Source organism: Saccostrea cucullata, unplaced genomic scaffold, assembly GCF_032062105.1.
Source record: "Saccostrea cucullata isolate Sc308-1 unplaced genomic scaffold, CSIRO_AGI_Scuc_v1 ctg88, whole genome shotgun sequence".
Lineage (NCBI taxonomy): Eukaryota > Metazoa > Mollusca > Bivalvia > Ostreida > Ostreidae > Saccostrea > Saccostrea cuccullata.
The window spans coordinates 858618-876452 of record NW_026930139.1 but is presented as its reverse complement, the minus strand read 5'-3'; the positions used below and the strand labels follow the sequence as shown (position 1 = coordinate 876452).

At 32.3% G+C, this 17835-nt stretch overlaps 2 protein-coding genes across 2 annotated transcripts in view; one reads left to right on the top strand and one right to left on the bottom strand.

The window, feature by feature from the left end:
• Positions 1-17835, top strand: part of LOC134283053 (probable aminopeptidase NPEPL1) — a 58765-nt gene that overhangs the window by 18301 nt on the left and 22629 nt on the right. The window lies entirely within an intron of this gene.
• Positions 1-17835, bottom strand: part of LOC134283018 (uncharacterized) — a 37256-nt gene that overhangs the window by 6710 nt on the left and 12711 nt on the right. Inside the window, exons 3-24 of the mRNA XM_062765439.1 lie at positions 17591-17704; positions 17318-17446; positions 15897-16114; positions 13927-14028; positions 13100-13416; positions 7029-7134; positions 6703-6838; positions 6420-6592; positions 3877-4628; positions 2830-2876; positions 2641-2700; positions 2285-2341; positions 1980-2036; positions 1782-1838; positions 1613-1669; positions 1363-1419; positions 1191-1247; positions 996-1052; positions 803-862; positions 608-664; positions 436-492; positions 245-301 (exon numbers count right to left, since the gene is read on the bottom strand). Coding sequence (XP_062621423.1) covers positions 245-301; positions 436-492; positions 608-664; positions 803-862; positions 996-1052; positions 1191-1247; positions 1363-1419; positions 1613-1669; positions 1782-1838; positions 1980-2036; positions 2285-2341; positions 2641-2700; positions 2830-2876; positions 3877-4628; positions 6420-6592; positions 6703-6838; positions 7029-7134; positions 13100-13416; positions 13927-14028; positions 15897-16114; positions 17318-17446; positions 17591-17704 — 2784 coding nt within the window. The remainder of the gene's footprint in view (positions 1-244; positions 302-435; positions 493-607; positions 665-802; positions 863-995; positions 1053-1190; positions 1248-1362; positions 1420-1612; positions 1670-1781; positions 1839-1979; positions 2037-2284; positions 2342-2640; positions 2701-2829; positions 2877-3876; positions 4629-6419; positions 6593-6702; positions 6839-7028; positions 7135-13099; positions 13417-13926; positions 14029-15896; positions 16115-17317; positions 17447-17590; positions 17705-17835) is intronic.

Below are 17835 nucleotides of genomic sequence, written 5' to 3'. Positions count from 1 at the left end.
AAAATAAATGGAAAAAAGAAGTGTTATAAAAAAAAAGAAGAACATATTAATTTGTGATATGCATGCACATTATATCGGGGTAATTTGCAATTTTCTATAGATTTGAATTGACATTATGTCTGTGAAGAAAGTAGGAAATAAAAATTTCAATCATGCTTGATGTTTTAGTCTTGAATGGGAAATTGGGTTTCAATATGCAAATTAGTTTGTGATATTTATTATGCGAATCTCTATATATACTTACATCAGTCTTTTGTAAACCTTCCTTAGGTGTAATCTCTTCTTTGTCCTTACAAAATCTCTGTTTCGAAAGTAATAAATATACATTTCATACATGCTTATTATTATTGTCTTGAATGTTGATATGTATTTGAGTAAGGAAATTAGTTTGTGATATGTATGCACATTATCATAAACATATCTCTAAATATAAACCTCAGCCTCCTGCAAACCTTCCTTAAGCGTAATCTCTTCTTCATCCATACACACTGTCTGTTGAGAAAGGAAGAAATATACATTTTCATAGATGATTATTATTTTTAAAGTCTTGAAAGTAAATATGTATTTCAGATTGGAAATTTGCATATCTCGCTCTATACATATATACCTCAGCCTCTTGTAAACCTTCCTTAGGCGTAATCTCTTCTACGTCCATACACACTGTCTGTTTAGAAAGTAAGAAGTATACATTTTCATGAATGCTTAATTGAATAGTCCTAAATAGAAAAAATGTGTTTCAATATTCAAATTAGTCTGTGATATGTATGTACATTATCATAAACATATCTTTTAATATATATACCTCAGCCTCCTGCAAACCTTCCTTAGGCGTAATCTCTTCTTTGTCCATACAAACTGTCTGCTGAGAAAGTAATAAATATACATTTTTATGAATGCTTAATGGAATAGTCCTTAATAGAAAAAATGTGTTTCAATATTCAAATTAGTCTGTGATATGTATGCACATTATCATTAACATGTCTCTAAATATATACCTCAGCCTCCTGCAAACCTTCCTTAGGCGTAATCTCTTCTTCATCCATACACACTGTCTGTTTAGAAAGTAAGAAGTATACATTTTCATGAATGCTTAATGGAATAGTCCTAAATAGAAAAAATGTGTTTCAATATTCAAATTAGTCTGTGATATGTATGTACATTATCATAAACATATCTTTTAATATATATACCTCAGCCTCCTGCAAACCTTCCTTAGGCGTAATCTTTTCTTTGTCCATACACACTGTCTGTTGAGAAAGTAATAAATATACATTTTCATAAATGATTATTATTATTATTGTCTTGAAAGTAAATATGTATTTCAGATTAAAAATTTGCATATCTCGCTCTATACATATATACCTCAGCCTCTTGTAAACCTTCCTTAGGCGTAATCTCTTCTTTGTCCATACAAACTGTCTGTAAGAAAAATACATTCTCATAAATAATAAATGGAATAGTTTTAAAAGGAAAAATGTGTTTAAATACATGTATTCAAATTAGTTTGTGATATGTATGCACATTATATATATATATATATATATATATATATATATATATATATATATATATATATATATATATATATATATATATATATATATATATATACCTCCGCCTTCTGCAAACTTTCTTTAAGTGCAATCCTTTCTTTGTCCATACAAAATGTCTGTTGAGAAAGTAAGAAATATACATTTTCATAAATGCTTATTATTATTGTCTTGAATGTTGATATGTATTTCAGTTTGGAAATTCCCATATCTTTCTCTATACATATATACCTCAGCCTCTTGTAAACCTTTCTTTGATGCTAATTCTTCTTTGTCCTTACAGATTGTCTGTTGAGAAAGAAAGAAATATACATTTTCATAAATGCTTATTATTATTGTCTTGAATGTTGATGTCTATTTCAACATGCAAATTAGTTTGTGATATGTATGCACATTAACATATGCATCTCTCTCTATCTATATAAATACCTCAGACTCCTGCAAACCTTCCATAGGTGCAATCTTTTCTTTGTCCTTACATATTGTCTATTGAGAAAGTCAGAAATATACATTTTTATAGATACTAAATATAAGAGTCATGAATGGGAATATTTGATTGTTTGTGATATAAGTGCAATCATTATATGCAAAAAGCATAGAAGTGTTTTCATTCAAAAATGATAACAGTAAAGAAAATGTAGAAATTAAAAAGAAGAAAAGAAAGGAAATTTTTGTATGCATAAAAGCAATTCCTAATACATGTATAATTTTCAAATCTATGTTAATAGGCGTACCTCAGCCGCTTGCACGCATTCTTCGATTAAAATCTCTTCATCTTCTTCACAAAATGTCTTTTAAAATAAAAGGAAAGTAACTTTGTTTTAAAATTCTATAATTCAAAATGAATTGTATATACATATATTTTGATGAACAGTGCTTATTCTGATGAATGTTCACACTTCACATTCAATTTTAATGCATAATATTTACTGTAAACATCGCATATTGTTACACATAACCTCATAAATGATTTTTATATAGATTTGGTATTTATGAAGGAATAAAAACTATTGAAACCACCTATCATCATAACAATTATATTAAGTTTTCATATGTTGGTCTTGTAAGCTTGTAAGCAATATGATTATACCATCTGTACTTCCTTGAAAGCTTTGTCTTCCTCTCCAGTAAAATGACTCTCAACAATACCCTGTCAATATGATTGCAAAAATTGTAAAACAGAAATAGATGTTATATCAAAATACATGATACATCACTATAATGCTTGAGTTAATAACGGACATATAGGTCATCACATTTCTTAAAATCATTAGTTTACCTCTCGTTTGGATTCTCTACGTAGATTTCTCTTCGAAATTGAATGTACTAAAATAGATTTAACAGTAGCAACATTAAAAGAAAGAACATTTTTTCCTCATTATCATGAAATAAATGAAGTTGTAAAAAATTGAATTCCCCTTCACAATTTTGAAAACAGAGTTTCTTTAAGGATTACTGTCCTCATGGAAATCCTTTTATTTATTTTATTTTTGTTAGACACCTATCGGTGAGACCAGAGGAACCCTAAGTTTCCTGTCTGCTTTTCTGTTTATCTGTCAGCCTGTTTATTTGTGTGTCGTTCTATCCGTCTGTCACTATACCTCATTTGGTTTGTCGCAATTTTCATCATTTTTGTTTTACAGATGTCCTTAACACTGAGTTGATTTTTGCTTTTTGGATTTGCCTTTTGGGAAAGTAGAGTCTATTATTGGAAAACTATTTTTAAAATTTGTATTTGATTGAAACTAAACTTGAAGTTGGAAATTTATTTCAATCCAAATAATTTTTTCGTATCTATTTCGGAAAAATAGAATTGAATCTTCTGCTTTGACATATAGATTTATTGCGGACGTATAGGAGAACCTACGAATTGATTTATATTCTCTCAGACGTCCGCGTCAAATTAATGGCAGACAATCAAAAAACAACGTTCTTTAGGATTTCTATAACCCATTTAGTTTTGGATCAAATGGCGTTTATACTGTAATGAACTTATATAATGTGAACATCAAGTTTCCAATATTTCACCTATCATTCTGTGACTTATTACTAATTTTTCCATGTTGCAGCTTTTTAACAGTACCGGTGTGTGTAGAAAATGATTTAGAGTTTTTTTTGTGTGTCCCTGGAACTAACACCTAAATACACTCATCTCATGAATAAATAACACACGATGGAATACATATTTTGTTGTAAGGTTTTCTAATCACTGAGAAGAAAAAGAAGATTTTATTCTTGCTATGGCAACATGTTTCTATCAATACTCTCCTTAAACATTCATTGAAGTACATGAATTGTTTGAATAGTTTCCATTATTCAGACTCACCTTTCCTTCTATTCTGTAATCGACGCCTGTTCTTTACTTTCGTCTTGAGAAAGGAAGATGGCACTTGGAGTTTTCCATTGTTTCCACTTCGACTTTTCATTTTCGAAAAGGAAGACGGAAAACCATACTTCCTCTCCAAAGTGGAATATATTTCAGTGACACGTACATTGCACTCTTTGATGGCTTCCTCACTGTTTGTATTGTTAATAAAATTCTTTAATTTATTTAACGATGCATTTGTTTTCCTGAGTGCAAGAGATGGAATTTCTTCGGTCGCAATAAACACATCACTACAATTATTGTCGTCTTCATCTCTTGCTTTTTTCTGCTTCACATATGAAGCAGAAGCCAAAGCTTCAACATCTTTGTTGTTTATCCAGTCCAAGAATCTTTGATTAATGTTAAAGTATTTAGAATTCATGTAATGATTGCAAACATCTGATGATGATTTATACATCGTAAAAACAGCCAACACGTGTTTACATGGCATAAAATGTTTCTGAAAGTCAAAACATTCACAGTGTGGGGCTGTTAAATCCACAGCATAAGTCTTGGAGGGATCAGATGAGGAGGTGACATTGAACAGTGATTCAGAAATCCTTCGAACCATTGAAGGGTCGATTAGAGTGGCATCTGCGAGTCTAGACAAACAATGCTCCATAAATGGAGGTGTCTTTTCTATCAGAAATCGAGGTACTGAATCATTATATACCTTGGATGTTTTCAAAGGCTGTACGTTTTTGGTCACATATCTAAAAAAATCGTTTTAAAATTAATGGTAGAAATTCATTTTAACTGAATTTTTATTCCCCCTTTCGTAGAAGGGAGGGCATATTGCTTTGCTGCTGCCTGTAGTTCTGTTGGTCGGTCGGTCTGTCAGTCGGTCCACTTAATTTCCGTTCATTTTCTTCACAACCTTGGCACATACTAAAATGAAATTTGGTATACAGATATATCACATGAATATCTAGATCAAGTTTTGATTTGCATACGTTCGCGCCATTTTTGATAGACTTATGTCCCTTGGACTTAGGAAATTCCAAATATTTGCAGTTTCCTTTCATTTTCTTGTAAGAGTTTGCACATACTGCAATGAAATTTAGTATACAGATATATCAGATGAATAACTAGGTCAAGCTCTGTTTTGGGTACGTTCGCGCCATTTTTAACATAGTTTTGCCCTTTTTGGATTTTGAAAAATTTCAATTAGTGGGAATGGGGCATAAGTGTTTTACAAAAATCTCTTGTTGATGTAGAGAACAGTTATCAAGCTCAAAACGTAAGTATCAGTAATATAAATACTAGTAGGGAGCAGGGCAACAAGGACCTCCAAAAACACAAGAGGCGGCCGGATCAAATGCCAATCAGGATTAAGCATACCAGAGCGACAGATAACACCCGCCGTGTGCTCCTTGTCATGATTAGGACAATGTAAAAAATTGTTGACTTTTCAGGGTGAAATTAATGAAGTATTTTTATTTCAATTGCATAAAAAGACGACAGAGTATTTGATTTAACAATAGATTGTATTAACTGGTACTGACAATATCTAACATATTACTCCGAACTTATGACTTTAAAAATGACTTTTTATATCCAGTTTTGATTCATTTGTGTGTCAATAGCTTGCCACATTTTAAATATTGTTTGCATGCTTAAGGAAATCAAATATAGTGATAGAAATAAACAATATATGCGGGTGAAAAGTGTATACTGCTACAAAAGTCAGTGAAATTAGTGATAGAAATCTGTTGTCATAAAGCATTTCATAAGATTTGTATTGTAAGATAAGTATTTAAGTTTTCTTTTAGTAATATATCATATGAAACAGATGTGTCTCTGGCTTTGTACTTTAAAAAAAAAATTATCCACATCGTGAAGGGTCGCGCTATTTTTGACAGAGTTACTATAGTATGCCCCTTGGACGTAGAAAAATTCCAATTATTTGCAGTTTCTGTTCATTTTCTTCCCAGAGGTTGCACATACTGGTTTAAGTTTACAGTTATATCAGATGAATATCTAGGTTAAGTTCTGTTTTTGGTACGGTTTAGCCATTTTTTACAGAATTGCACCCCTTGTACTTTTAAAAATTCCAATTATTTACAGTTTCCGAGTTTGCACATACTGCAATGAAATTTAGTATACAGAGATATCAGATGAATATCTAGGTCAAGTTCTGTTTTGGGTACGTTCGCGCCATTTTTGACAGAGTTATGCCCCTTGGACTTAGAAAATTCCAATTATTTGCAGATTCCGTTCATTTTCTTCGCAGAGGTTGCACAAACTGCAATGAAATTTAGTACACTGATATATCAGATGAATAACTAGATCAAGTTTTGTTTTGGGTACGGTCGCGCCATAGTGAAATTGGTGAAAGAAAGTTGTTGTCATAAAGCATTTCATAAGATTTGTATTGTTATAGTTTAGCATTTACGTTTTCTTTTAGTAATATATCATATATGAAACAGATGTATCTCTGGCATTGTACCCTTTTTAAAAAAATATAATCCGCATCATGAACATGATAATAATTATCAATTTACCTCTTCAGCATTTCCTCAAAATAATTCTTTATGAGAACATCAACAAGACTTTGTACGGTCCTGCAACCGTTGGTGTTTAATATGGCTTTCAAAATCCGGTGGTGGACTTCGACCCCATTTGTTGTTGACACGACAATATCTTCATCAAGAGGCCTGAAGGCTCTCACCCATTTCTACAAAAATTGCAAAGATTACATAGATTAAATACATTTGTGTGCAGCATGAATAACATAAACAACTTAATAATATATATTAACTTAACTGATAAAATTTAAATTGTTACCTTAGCAATGCTCAGCCAGGAATTGTTGATGTAATTTTGAAAATGTTCATTTTCGTTCCACATATTTGTATCCATTAAGTTTTGTACGTTATTGTGATAATCATCCTTAGTAGCAGAATCTGCTATACTTTTCAGACTGTTGAAAAAAAATATATATATATACACATTTAAAAATATAATTTATACATCATATATATCAGTGTAGGATTACTTACTAACTTATATAATGCAAGATACCATCAGGCTGTATGCATAAATACTTGCAATCCAGCAGAATAATAGATGTTCACTAAATTGTGTATTGTATTTTTAAATATTTTACGCACTGTTCCAAAACTGCGTCCTTTTCACCTGTCAGTTTATTTTCACCTCTTGATAGCCATCTCTTCCAAGCCTGGATGATGTGGAATTTACACAGAAATTGAGAGCAGTCTAAAAATACATAAATATCTACAGAAATTATTGATGAATATCTATATTAGTGCTTTTTATGCTTCCTCTTCATTATATATATATAGAGAGAGAGAGAGAGAGAGAGAGAGAGAGAGAGAGAGAGAGAGAGAGAGAGAAAGAGAGAGGTAAAAAGAAAACACAAAAATCCTCAGTTAAGTTTAAGCGCTTTCATTTTCAATCTTCAGAAGCTTACAATAGTATCATAGTTACAGTGATTATGACGTCATGTTAAGCGAAACGTTAAATGTCTATTATGACGTCATAGATACAATATGACAAAAGTACGGGAAAATCACAAGTAATTTATAAAACACTATTAAGTTTTGGCTGAAAAATGCTAATAAAATGTTTTTCTTTTTCCCGTCTCTGGATATCAGTCGCACAACTGAGTCTATAGAAAGGGAAAATTTTCAATTGTTTTTTACCACACGCCTCCAGGTGCGAACTTAATTTAATTTTTCTGTATTCGGGTGTAATAATGTGTTGCTTATGTATACGTACACGGGCAGGGAGAGTGTTGCCAGTTTCACAAATATAATATTCCTTGCATCCAGGACATGTGATGACATAAAGACATTTAACGTTCCGCTTAACATGACGTCATAATCACTGTTACTATGATACTATTGTAAGCTTCTGAAGATTGAGACATTTAACTTTCCGCTTAACATGACGTCATAATCACTTTAACTATCACTGTAACTATGATACTATTGTAAGCTTCTGAAGATTGAAAATGAAAGCGCTAAAGCTTAACTGAGGATTTTTGTGTTTTCTTTTTACCTTTTTTTAAATATTGTTATCCGATTACTGAGACATTATTGAAATTTAAATATATATATATATATATATATATATATATATATATATATATATATATATATATATATATATATATATATATATATATATATATATATATATATATATATATATATATATATATATATATATATATATATATATATATATATATACATATCTTTTCCAAACTCTGGATTATTTTTCTATATATATATATATATATATATATATATATATATATATATATATATATATATATATATATATATATATATATATATATATATATATATATATATATATTTATATATATATTTATATATATATACATATCTTTTCCAAACTCTGGATTATTTTTATATATATATATATATATATATATATATATATATATATATATATATATATATATATATATATATATATATATATATATATATATATATATATATATATATATATATATATATATATATATATATACTTTTCCAAACTCTGGATTATTTTTCTATATATATATATATATATATATATATATATATATATATATATATATATATATATATATATATATATATATATATATATATATATATATATATATATAGAAAAATAATCCAGAGTTTGGAAAAGATGATCACATTTTATTCCATAGCGCTTTCGCCATTCGGCTCTTCAGTAGCGAACATTTTGAACAATGCGGTAAAGGACGTTTCAGTATCTTTCCGTTTTATAAAGTTACCGAGGAAAATGAACAGTTACGGCGGGCCAAAGAACAATATTTCATTGATAATTTTAAGCCTAAACTAAACAGATAAATGTTTTGATTTAATCAATGACTGTTAATATTGTTTTTTTTTTAAATTTATTAATTATTGATTATTATTGTGTAAATATGTATCATTTACAGTGTCAAGTCTATTTACTCTGGCGCTTTCTACAGACATTTTTTGCGCCAATTTTTAACGTTGTCCTTTAACTATGACGTCATAATAACGACGTTATCATGTCATGTTGCTATTGTTATTCAAAATCCACTGAAGAGCCGAATGGCGAAAGCGCTATGGAATAAAATGTGATCATCTTTTCCAAACTCTGGATTATTTTTCTATATGTACATACCTATACCAAGGACATCTTGAATTATAATATATGAATGCTGGTATATGAAGAAGATGACACAGACAAGAGCAAAATATACAAACAATTTGGACAACCCCTAGAGGAAATTTCAAACAAGCTATCCGTTTTGGACACCAAGGTAGGGAATTTTACGGACATTTTTCAACGACTAGAGGAAAAAATTAATTCCTTTGATTTAAAACTTGACACAATTATTAGAGATTACAACTTCAAATCAGAAGGAGGTGAATTCATCGCAGGAAATATCGACGCACAAGTATATAAAACAATTGCAGATGTTATTTCTGAGCGCCGAAATGAAATAAATTCCCAAAATGGTGTGTATCAAATAAAGAAAGAAATGCTTTCCACGTGGAATATGCTTCTTAATCAAAGGAAACAAGCATACTGGAATGCAATCCGAAGTGAACAACTTGCAAGTACTTATGAGAATTGGATACAACGGGAAACTATCATTCTCCCACTTAAGTACAGGGTAAAAAGCATTAATAATGAACCCGCTGAAGAGACAAAAATTAGGATCAATCTAGCAAAGCATAAAATGGAGGACGAAATTACATTGCTACGGATCCGAGTTCCCAAATACAAATACAAAAACAAATATGAGGAATGTGACCAGAAAATGGTAGAGATAATAACTCAACAGAACGACAGCGAAATAGAAGGAAAACTTCTTGATTTATGGAAAACAGACATTTCCCGTGAAGTGGCTAAATCAGAACAAATCTTAGAGGCTAAGCAAAAATGGCTGGAGGATTATGAGAAAAATTACGGAAATGAACCAGTAAAACACACGCAAAAACATAAGCAAAATAAACGAAAGAACTTCAACCATAAAAAATCAACTGAGCAGAAAAATGAAAATGAAAATCAGAAAACATATGCTGAGGCAGTGCGAACTCAAATAAGTAATGACCAGAATCAACAGCGGATCAAACGGAATCATTAAGGGAACACTCGGAAACACCCTATGTTCACAAGTGGAAATGCTCAATTCTCATTCAATGAACAGAGAAATCCATTACATAAAAAGAAAATACTCGAGACGGATAATTCTCATAGAGAAATTACAAACTCAGGCACCTACTTTAAACCTCAGTATAATAGTTCGAATCATTTTTTGTGGAAAGGACTGTTCCACAAAGATCGTCACAAAGTTCAAATTCAAAGGAAAAACAAGCACTAAATACGAGTTTTAGTGAGATGGACCCGAAAGTTATTAACATTTCATCACGGGATCTAAATGAATTTGAAATAAAACTTTTACAAAAGGGATTGAAGTTTACACCAACTCCTAGAAGAAATACTGCCGATCTCCTTAAAGACACTGAAGAATTTTGCCGTAAATTAAGACTGAGGGAATTCTTTGAAGACTCCAGTGATAGTGATGACATATCTCTTGTAAGAAGTAGAAGCAATTTTAAGCCAAACTCAAACAGAGATAAACATTTGGACGAATATATACAATGTCTTAAGAGTGCAGCTCAAGCAAATAACAACAACGTTCAGATAAAGGATAATATATCCAAGAAAGAACGAGACGCAATAAAAAGTCTGACAGAGGATGATTCCATTATCATTAAACAGGCAGATAAGGGAGGAGCCGTTGTCATAATGGATAAATCACATTATCAAAAAATGGCCCTTGATCAACTGAATGACCAAGAGTTCTATAGAGAACTCGCAAATTCTGAAGAAAGGAAAACAATGAGAAAATTAAGCAAATTTACATCTAAATTCTCAAGTATCCTTAATAAAAAGGAACAAGAATACCTTCTGCAATTTGAAGTTAAAAACAGTAACTTCTATGGACTTCCTAAGATTCATAAATCAGAGGAAATAAAAGACGGTATACAGGGAAGGAAATCTAACTATGTTAAATTACCACAACCGGAAGACTTAAAACTTAGACCCATTGTAGCTGGTCCATCGTGTCCTACTCAGAGACTAAGCAACTTGTTAGATATAATTCTGAAACCTCTTTGTCAGCTAGTACCAAGTTTCATCCGTGACGATATGGACTTTCTTCACCATATCCCTAAGAAAGTTGAGGAAAAAACCATTTTGGTAAGCCTTGATGTGACTAGCCTATACACAAATATACCACACACCTTGGGACTAGAGGCAATATCATTCTGGGTAGATAAACATGAAAACCAGATAGACCCTAGATTTACCAAGGATTTTATATTAGAGGGATTGCAACTAGTTCTGGAAAATAACGATTTCTTCTTTGACAACCGGTACTTTTTACAAGTAAAAGGTACCGCAATGGGCACAAAGGTAGCCCCAACTTACGCTACGCTAGTATTAGGATTCCTTGAAGAAAAGATGTACACCGAAACCGAAAAAGTTTTCGGATCGAAATTCTCCAATTATGTAAGACATCAATGGAAACGTTATCTAGACGATTGTTTTATTTTTTGGGACAAATCTGAAAGAGAATTGAAGGAATTTCACACTTTACTTAATGGATTACACGGAAATATCAGATTTACTATCGAAACCAGTCAAAGAGAACTTCCCTTTTTGGATATACTTATAATTAAGGAAAACACCAACATTTCCACAGATTTATTCTACAAGGAAACTGACAGTCACCAGTATCTTCTTTTTAATTCCTGCCACCCTTCACATACGAAGCGGAATATACCATTTAATTTGGCAAGAAGAATATGCACAATAGTTACGGACGAAAAACGTCGAACAAAAAGATTTGAAGAATTAAGTGTTTTTCTACGCCGCCAAAAATATCCAAAAAATCTTATAGCCGAAGCGATAAGAAAAGCCGAAGCAATCCCAATTACAGAACTTAGGAAAGTGAACAGAAAGAATGAATCCGATAATATGTACACAGAAATTCCATTCGTTGTCACTTATAATCCAAAAAATCACAACATCTTCAACACAACGAAACAGTGTCTGCCCATACTTCTACAATAAAAAAATTTGAACGACCTTATTGCGGAGAAGAATTTGATTTATAGTAGAAGACAACCGCCAAATTTGAAAAAAAATCCTTTCCAAAGCCAAATTCACTTCTACAAAGGAAATATTTACAGTTTCCAAATGTGACGATCCACGCTGTGGAACTTGCGATTTTATACAAAGTGGAGAATCATTCACATTCAAAACGGGAATGAATTTTAGAGTTCAACATAATATGAACTGCAAAACCAAGAACGTCATATATTGCATGACTTGCCGTGGTTGCGGAGAAAATTACATTGGTCAAACAGGGAATAAAATATCAGACCGTGTTAGAGTGCACAAACAGCAGATAAGGGACCCTTCCGTAAGAAATACTCCGTGTAGCGAACATTTTGAACAATGCGGTAAAGGACGTTTCAGTATCTTTCCGTTTTATAAAGTTACCGAGGAAAATGAACAGTTACGGCGGGCCAAAGAACAATATTTCATTGATAAATTTAAGCCTAAACTAAACAGATAAATGTTCTGATTTAATCAATGACTGTTAATATTGTTTTTTTTTTAAAATTTATTAATTATTGATTATTATTGTGTAAATATGTATCATTTACAGTGTCAAGTCTATTTACTCTGGCGCTTTCTACAGACATTTTTTGCGCCAAATTTTAACGTTGTCCTTTAACTATGACGTCATAATAACGACGTTATCATGTCATGTTGCTATTGTTATTCAAAATCCACTGAAGAGCCGAATGGCGAAAGCGCTATGGAATAAAATGTGATCATCTTTTCCAAACTCTGGATTATTTTTCTATATGTACATACCTATACCAAGGACATCTTGAATTATAAACATACGGATTTCTTAGTATTCGTATATTTATTTATTTATTTATTTGGGTTTTTTATAGAAAGAATTTAATGTCTTAAGATATTAAAAAAGGGATGGAAAGGGAAAATGAGAATGAACAAAATACTTTTAAAGTTAAAAAACAGCAGTAATTAATCTAATTTTAAACGACATGGTAAAATAACAACAAAAACTATAAATACATATTATATTAACCTGGAAAAACTTTGCTCAGTGCATTGCTCTGTGCAATGTCGCAATCGGTGACAGACACAGAAGGACTCCAACCAGCATTCCAAGATTTCAAGATGCTGAGTCCTTCTGCAATCTGTTCTTCTGTTTCATCTTCAGTGATGATTATTCCAATAGGAGTATACCCAGTGTTGGTGTGCACAACAAGCTCATACAACGGAATGTTGAACTTCGTTGTATTGAAGGTACTGTCAATAACGAGGCAATTTCCAAATTGTGCCAATAGTTCCTGCTGCCATGTTGTCTGTAGGACAATAAGAAATTTCTTCTCTTCCTCTTGACTGTAATTTAGAAGCAGTTTTATTTTTACTTCACATTTAAAGACATAACCAATTTTGTTTTAAAGCTGAATTTTTGCTTTTACTATAACCCCTCTTGAAAGCAGGGAGGGTATATAGAAATCAAGATATCCGTCCGTCTGTTATGCTTTTGGGAACCCATCTCTTATCTGCAACTCTTATCATACCTCTGAATGAAATTTGATGAGACTTTCAGGGAATACTTTTTACATATTTCTATTGTGTGCCTCCTATTTCATTTTTTGATCCGACACATATTTGTGGTCTTCCTTAGTATAACATGTCCACTGTCATTATACTCATATAGGAAATGGGGTATCATTTAGTGAGCTCATTGCAGTACCTCTGGTTTGTATTCCAAAATGTCTTAATGCTTTTATAATTGCCTAAATTATTTCAACAATGAATATATTTCTTTAAGTTTAAAAAAATTCTTTACTTTGTATGATTGTGATTTTTGGTGCCTTATTAATATTCTAAAACAAAACAAACCTATGAGCTTGAAAATGGTATTGAAAAGTCCCAGGTGGTTTCTCATTTTTGCACAAATATGCCAAGTGTTTACTGACGTTCTCTTGTTCTTCAGTTGAATATCTACAAAACATTTGAGATGAAGAATTGCATGTTAACTTTGACAAAAACCCACCCATCTTGCCGTTCCCCCTCCTAAATGCACACCTTCTCTCTCTCCCTCTTACATACATACACTCACAATTGCACACACACTCTCACAAACACAACCTTTGAGGCTAAATGTGGATTTCTAACAATATTTTTTTAACTTAGAAAGGGTCTCTTAACTTGTGTTTATTACTGCATTTTTCTCGACACAGTAATATAGAATCTGTTTATTTCTTATTTTCATTCATGTGAGGTATTTGTTGGTGTTGGTGTTTGGTGTGAGGTGTTGTTTTTCCGTATGATGTACTTGCTAAAAGCTTTGATGACTAAACCGAAATTGAATTTCAATATAATAATCCAAATTATCGATTTTGTTAGCTCTTCAAACAAGAGTAAAAGTAAATGCATATTACTAATAACACAATTAAACAAAAACTAATTTCAATGGGGTAAGTTTGTTATGTGTATGCAATTAAAGACACTTTGAAACTTTTACCGATCATTATTAGGATATAGTCACTAGTATAAGAAGGATAAGGTGACAACGAACAGTATTCAATCTCAAAGTCCATTATATGAATCTAAAAGTCTATTATATAAATATAATAGAAGATGAGTGAATATTGTTAGCCGAAGGCTCAAGTGAGCTTTTCTGATTACATTTTGTCCGTCGTCCGTCTGTCTGTCTGTCCGTCTCTCCGTCTGTAAACTTTTCACATTTTCGATTTCTTCTCAAGAACCACTGGTCTTATTTTGACCAAACTTGGTACAAAGCATCCTTGGGTGAAGGAAAATCTAAATTGTTAAAATGAAGGGACATATCCCCTCGCAAGGGGAGATAATCAAGAAAAGACAAAAATAGGGTTGGATCATTAAAAAAATCTTCTTCTCAAGAACCACTGGGCCAGAAAAGCTGAAACTTATGTGGAAGCATCCTGGTATAGTGTAGATTCTAAATTCTTCACATCATGACCCCCGGGGGAAGGGCGGGGCCACAATGGGGAATCAAAATTTTATATAGAAATATATAGGAAAAATCTTTGAAAATCTTCTCAAGAACCACTGGGCCAGAAAAGCTGAAACTTATGTGGAAGCATCCTGGTATAGTGTAGATTCTAAATTTTAGGAATCATGACCCCCGGGGGAAGGGCGGAGCCACAATGGGGTATCAAAATTTTACAAAGAAATATATAGGAAAAATCTTTGAAAATCTTCTTCTCAAGAACCACTGGGCCAGAAAAGCTGAAACTTATGTGGAAGCATCCTGGTATAATGTAGATTCTAAATTGTTCACATCATGACCCCCGGGGGAAGGGCGGGGCCACAATGGGGAATCAAAGTTTTATATAGAAATATATAGGAAAAATCTTTGAAAATCTTCTCAAGAACCACTGGGCCAGAAAAAGTGAAGCTTATGTGGAAGCATTCTTGGGTAGTGTAAATTCTAAATTGTAGGAATCATGACCCCCGGGGAAGGGTGGGGCCATTATAGGGAATCAAAGTTTTACATAGAAATATATAGGAAAAATCTTTGAAAATCTTCTTCTCAGGAACCACTGGGCCAAAGAAGCTGAAACATATGTGCCCATGGAAAGTTCATGGGGTAGTGTAGATTTCAAAATGTCTAAATTATTATCAGTGGGGTAGGGTGGGGATACATTATGTATAACAAGGGGGAAATCTGGTAAAGAACAGAATGGTCAAAGCTTCTCAGGTGAGCGATGTGGCCCATGGGCCTCTTGTTATACTTGGCATATAGTGGAGTAGAGAGAAAGAGATATTAAGCTTAATTTGTTAATAAGACATTTAAATATAGGGCAAAATACAAGTTATATCTTCACCTGTTTTTTGCGATAGCAAGCTGAATATGATTATAGACAGTTTTGTTGGAGGGAAAATACTGTTGATTAAATGTTGAAGGCCTTTTCTTCAATGGCAATCTTTTTACATGAATACGCAATTCTCGTTGCACACAGGGTACTTGTGTTACACCCGAAGAGGCCAACTCATGAATCTTCTTTGACACATCCTTCGAAATATTTCTGGTGACACCTGAAATCTGTACATTTACATTGTATTACCATATAAGTGTTGTTACTGTTTCGCTCTTAGAACTGGGGTTCGAATTTACCTCAACTGAGTCGAAGGCTAAATAGAGCTTTACTGATAAAATGATGCCAATCCTCCATCTGGCGTCCATAGTCTATAGCCAGTAAACATTTTTTTTCTATGACATTTTCGACTTAAAGCTGAACACGATTCGTAAAAGTAATGTGTCCGCCATTTTGCCCCCGATTCTTGCCACTCTGCAGACACATATATAAAGGGCAAAACTTGGTTACTGTTCAGTGTAATCAGTTGACATCGGTGTAGACGGACGTATGCTATACAGGACTCAGTAGCGAGAATAATAACGTAATACTTCGTCTAATGCAGGAAAGTAAGATACTAGTACCAAATAAATTTACACTTATAGTAGTATAGGTCATTGCAGTATACAAACAACACAGATACACATAACTGCAATAAAATGTAAACTACGGTAATGCAAGATAATCAGCACGAACACAGGTAGCCATTCCACGCCGATACCCGTGGCAATAAAGCAGTACTAGTCAGGTGTAACGAATGCGAGGAGTATACCCTAGTGTTGACGTGTCGTAGACAATGATGTCGAAAATGGCGTATGCCTATTTACGAGTCGTGTTCAGCTTGTGAGTAGCAATGACCAGTGTTTTATTTCCATTGCATTAAAAATGATTTAGTGGAGTAAAAATATATAATTGTGAGTAGAACGGCCAACCATAGTCGTCAAATCAGTGTATAAATTATGGACTTGCAAAGTAGTATGAAAAACGTCGGTCAGCATTTGACTCAATGATAAATTGGATTTTCTGACAAGGTCATTGTATCCACAAAAGAACTTATGATATGATGACTTTAAACGAGACTGTTTATATTCTTGTTTCATCAACTTGTCTGTCATTAACTTACATCGTTTAATGAACTGTTCGTACGTAGAGCATGCTCTTGCGTATCGAATCAACTGAGATATATAAACACCTTATGCAGGTGTTGAAGGTATATTAATACATAAGTAAGGAAGTTGACGATAGAAAGATAAATACATGAGATAAATGTTTTCCAGTTTTCTTCTGCTTAGAAACAGTAATACCATTACAATAAATAATGATAAACAAGAAATTCATGTGAGCAAATGGGCTTTTGATATTGTCTCTGGGATTATAGAAAGAAATATTACTTCTCCACTTATGTGATTAGAGTGCTGGTTTCTCTGTCGAAGAATAAATAATCTTCGTTTGGACTCCTCATGTTTGCCAGCTTTTATAGCCTTCGACAAATTTTGTCTTCTTTTTCTGGATGTTGGCTCCTGTAATGTGCGTTTAAAATGAATGATAAGAACATTTAGGGTAGTTAAGGAGTCTTGTCAATCCCAAACTTCCTTTTATCAGTTCTATTATTTATTTTACACAGGAAAGTACAATAAATTTACGATTGTGTCCTCTCAACTGACCTGCTGCACTTCAAATGCCAATACTTCTTGCATTATAACCTTACAGGGACAACCTTGCTTCTTAGTTTCTTGTCTTTTTTTTCGTCTGTTCTTATAGTTGTGATCAGTCAATGTCTAGGGGATAAATCATGATAAATGACGATAACTTTCTTATATAATATTTTTCATAATCTTCAGAAATCAAAATTATTCTTATTTTGCCTAATGATGTAATGCACGTTGTACATTTATGTTTTATTCTTACA